Source organism: Guillardia theta (assembly GCF_000315625.1).
Source record: "Guillardia theta CCMP2712 unplaced genomic scaffold GUITHscaffold_565, whole genome shotgun sequence".
In the NCBI taxonomy this organism is placed as follows: domain Eukaryota; class Cryptophyceae; order Pyrenomonadales; family Geminigeraceae; genus Guillardia; species Guillardia theta.
The window spans coordinates 1-4,186 of record NW_005434149.1 but is presented as its reverse complement, the minus strand read 5'-3'; the positions used below and the strand labels follow the sequence as shown (position 1 = coordinate 4,186).

General features: G+C 53.0%; 1 protein-coding gene across 1 annotated transcript; it reads left to right on the top strand.

Annotated features, from left to right (window-relative positions):
* Nucleotides 1-2,495: 2,495 nt before the first annotated feature.
* GUITHDRAFT_122922 (hypothetical protein) lies at nucleotides 2,496-3,871 on the top strand (the record flags this gene model as incomplete). The annotated part of the gene is made up of 4 exons (XM_005817794.1): nucleotides 2,496-2,926; nucleotides 3,228-3,519; nucleotides 3,691-3,767; nucleotides 3,814-3,871. The coding sequence occupies 4 exons, from the start codon at nucleotides 2,496-2,498 to the stop codon at nucleotides 3,869-3,871; spliced, it is 858 nt and encodes a 285-aa protein (XP_005817851.1).
* Nucleotides 3,872-4,186: the final 315 nt, after the last annotated feature.

The following is a 4,186-nucleotide window of genomic DNA, read 5'->3' as shown; positions in this document are numbered from 1 at the left end:
CGCCATGCTTCTTCTCTCCTAGCTCCTCCAAAACAAATGATGAAGTGCTTCCTTACCATCCCTCGTCCGTCGCCAAACAGAGCATGCAGTCATGTCCGGCGGATGTGCAGCAGAGTCCTCCTTCTCATCGTTGTTGTCGTCTTCATCATGATCTCTGCCCTTCTCATCCTCCTCCTCGTTCTCGTTCTGCCGCTTCCTCTGTACCCCATTCCTACCGTCTCCTCCTCTACCGCCCAACTGCTGCCCCCAACCCATCCCTCGCGCGCTCTCGCTTTCATAGATGACACTGCTGCGCACTCAAAACGCGCCATCACAAAGGGCAAGATTACCTCTCCTCCATGCTGCATGCTCGCCAGCGTCTTTCCTCTCCTCTCCTCTCCCCTCCGCTCCGCTCCGCTCCCCTTCCTCCCTCCCTCCCTCCCCCGTCGGCCCATGTGCCGTTTGGTGCCATGCGCAGCACATGTAACCTAGCAACATCGAAGGTCGCGTTGGAGTTCAGCAGAAATTCTTTGAGAGCATTCATTACAACAAACCATGCAGCAAGATTCAAGGCTCCTACCTCCCTCCCTCCCTCCCTCCCTCCTCTCCCCATCAATCCTCCTCACATGAAAAGCGTCAGCGTCTATGGTTGCTGCCCGGCACCCATCAGTTCATCCAAAGTCTTCACTTCTGACTTGCTCACAGATCCACTTCTGCTTTCTTCCTTTTGTGTTATCTCGCTTCTCTCCTTCACACTCTCCTAATCTTATTCTGATCAGACCTCCTTTCCTGCCTCACAAGTCCAACAAACAACACATCACAGAAAAATCGTCTTTGTGCATCCCAAACAGCGTGCTAGTGTACATGTTGCAATGTCCATTCATCTTCTTATACCTGAGAAAATGTAAATTCTATCCTAATCTTCTATTCTGCAAACAGATCTTCTACATGATCGCTACACGCGTCAAAACAGCTCTACCCACTTGTCCACTTTGTCCTAACATTCAATGCTTCAAGAAAAGTTGAGGAAGCAACGAACTGCCTCGAACATTCAACTGAATGCTAGCCATTTTCAATTTTTTTTGAACCTGATCACAATGCAAACTTCAAACAGACAAGCAAAACCTATGCATCCTAGAAACAAACATATCTAATTGATCGCTTGGGGAAGAGACAGATTGAAGTATGATAAAATTTCAACGTTAGAATGGTGAGAAATCCCACATTCGTTTCAACATAACTTGTGCTACAACACTGCAGACTTCCTGTAATTTTTCATGACAAAACGGCAATGCTCATACAAAAAAAGAAGTAGATAGCGAATGGAAAAGTGCATGTCGCACAACTCCTTCTATTTGTGCCCCAAAACGAGCAAGGTCTGATATGAAGCCATATATGCTTGCATCACGAAGGGAGGAGAGGAGATATCAAGGAGAGCACGATGAGAGGATGCGAGGACGCGCATGGAGAGAGCGCCAGCACCGAGCATGGCGCTGACATGTAGAGGAAGAGCGCTTCCTTTCTGCTACTCCTCGTGAAGAATATTCGCCCCCGCCCTAAGGGACTAGAGGACCCACCGGTGGTGGTACAAGAATTTGATCACCCCTACTTTGTAGCTGTGCTGTATATGTCAGGTACCGGTACTTTTAACCTCCTTTGATTGTACTACCGGTGTATTTACCACCCACCGTACGACTGCAACAATATGGCCCCTAAAAAAACTTTGCCCTGGTTCGAGGGTCTCAGTGACTCGAGCCTGACCGGCGCCGCAGGCCGGCCAGACCTCCGGCCCGACGGTCCTGGCACCGGCGCGGCGACGGCGTATCATCGGCGGACGCGGCCGGCCCGGCGGCCGCCCGGGGCCGGGTTGACGCCCGGGCCGTACTCTGATGATCAGTCGGATCGGACTTGTCCACATTGACCGTGTCCGGAGGCCCGGGGCCGCCCGGCCTTCCTACCGTGCGGTACAGTGACGCCGCCCCGGGAGGCTTGTCGGTGTCGGCGTACCTGGTCAACACTGCCTCCGACGCCGGTTACTAGACTCGGATGTTACTGACAGTCGGACTAGCACTGACGGGACTTAACTTTGAGTAAAGGACGGGACTAGCACTGACGGTCACACTAGGCTACTGAGACCGAAGGCGCGGCCGGGCCGAAGTCACCGCCGGCCCGCGCAGTGAAAGTACCCGGGCCCGTGGTCACCCGGAGTCACAGTCCTACTATATCATACTTGCTGTCCTTCAATTTTTCCATGGTGAGAATCGAGGCGGACTTGCAAAGTTGACGGAGGAACTGCTTGGCGCCATGGTGGCGGCAGGGCGGGTGGTCGGGGCTGCGCAGCGAGGAGGAGGGTGATGCTGGCGGCGGCATGCGTGGGAGGAGCGGCAGGAGGGAGCTTGCTGCTGTGGAAGAAGCAGGAGAGAGATCGCTGCGTCGCGTTCCTGGAGGCGGGGTTCCGAATATTCCGGCTGGTGAAGACGTCGGCGGTCATAGTTGTGGATTACAAACTCGTGAGGATGAAGGATACGATGATGAGGAATCTGATCCGACGAGATGAGACGAGGATCAAGATCGACAGTGCCGCCCGAGAGCTTGAGGAAGCTGATCGGATAGCGAAGCAAGCTGAGCAGAGGCTTGCTAGCCTTCTTGCCGACGGCAAGTCGTCGAGGGAAGCGGTCGCGGCGGCAGAGAAGGAGGCTCAGGAGACGATGCAGAGGGCGGCAGATCGAGCAGAGAATCTTGTGAAGGAGAGGAAGCTTGCGGAGATGTCGGAAACAACAGAGGACATGCGCAGGGCACACCAAAGAAGCGCGGAGAGACTGCTGTCCCTTGCCAGGGCAAACAAGGGAGCATATATCAAGATTGCCCAGCACCTCTCCCAGATGGACTACCTCCTTCCTGATGAGTACACCACCACTCTCCGAGCTTGCCTCGACGATGCTCCAAGGTCCCTTCCCTCCTCTTGACCCTCGACCTCCCTAGCTCCCCATCGTATGCGTATCCCCTGCTGTTGTTTCTATCGCGCCTTCTCCCCCGCCTCGTCACCTCTCCCTCCCGGCGCTCCTCCTGGCTTCATCCATTCTTGCTCCTCCCCTTCTCCTGCTCCTTCCTGCTCTCCTCGCTTCCTGGCTTTATCCATTCTTCTTCCTCCACTTCTCTTGCTCCTTCCTGCTCTCCTCGCTTCTACCCCGCTGTCCCACCTCCTCCTTCCCACGCCATCTTCACTCGATACTGACATGGTCTTTCAGGTCTTCATTTGAGAATGTTTCGAAGACGATCGAAGAAGACTTAGGGAAGCCTGTCAGTGTTTTGTTTGCCTCCTTTGACAAGGAAGCGATCGCCTCGGCCTCCCTTGCTCAAGTACACGTCGCACATCTCCATCCCAGTGAGGGAGAGAGGACGGGGAGGAAGGTAGCGGTCAAGGTCCAGCACTATGGGCTGCGGGAGACAGCAGTAGGGGATGTAGATGCTGTAAGAGCAGTCGTTCAAGTCGTCTCGAAGCTCTTCCCTGCCATGCCGCTGTGGTGGCTCGCGGATGAGGTGAGGAGCGAGTTGGTTGTTGAGTTGGTTGTTGAGTTGTAATAGTCACAACTGGCCTGTTTGCCTGTGTTGTTTCATGCGGATCTCCAAATGCAGAGAGATCAGTCTTGATGATTGTGTTCGTCTCAACTTCATCGTTGCTTGTGGTCTTGGTTCTCACGCTCCCTCCAGATTGCACCCAACTTGCCGATCGAGCTGGACTTTCAACAGGAAGCAAAGAATGCTGAACGATGTCGATCTCTGTTCAAGTGAGTCGACCAGTTGATGTCTACTCTACGTCATCCTGCATGACAGGCATGACCCTTTTGTTGTCGTTCCTGAGATCTTCTACCCCCTGTCGAGCTCAAGGTAATTTCATTAGATTGTGGTGATGATGAAGCATATGGAGATGATGCTGATGATGATGATGATGATGATGATGATGGAAATGATGATGGAAATGATGGAAATGGAGATGATAATAGAGATGATAATAGAGATGATAATAGAGATGATGATGGAGATGGTGAAAATGGCGAAGATGGAAGAAATGGTCGTGAATTGATGTTAACCTCAGGGTGTTATGCATGTCGTTCGAGGATGGCTGCAAAGTCACGGACGTCGAGAGCTTAAAAAGAAGGGGCTCTCACTAGAGAACGTATTCCCTCACACCCTCCTCTTCCTCCCT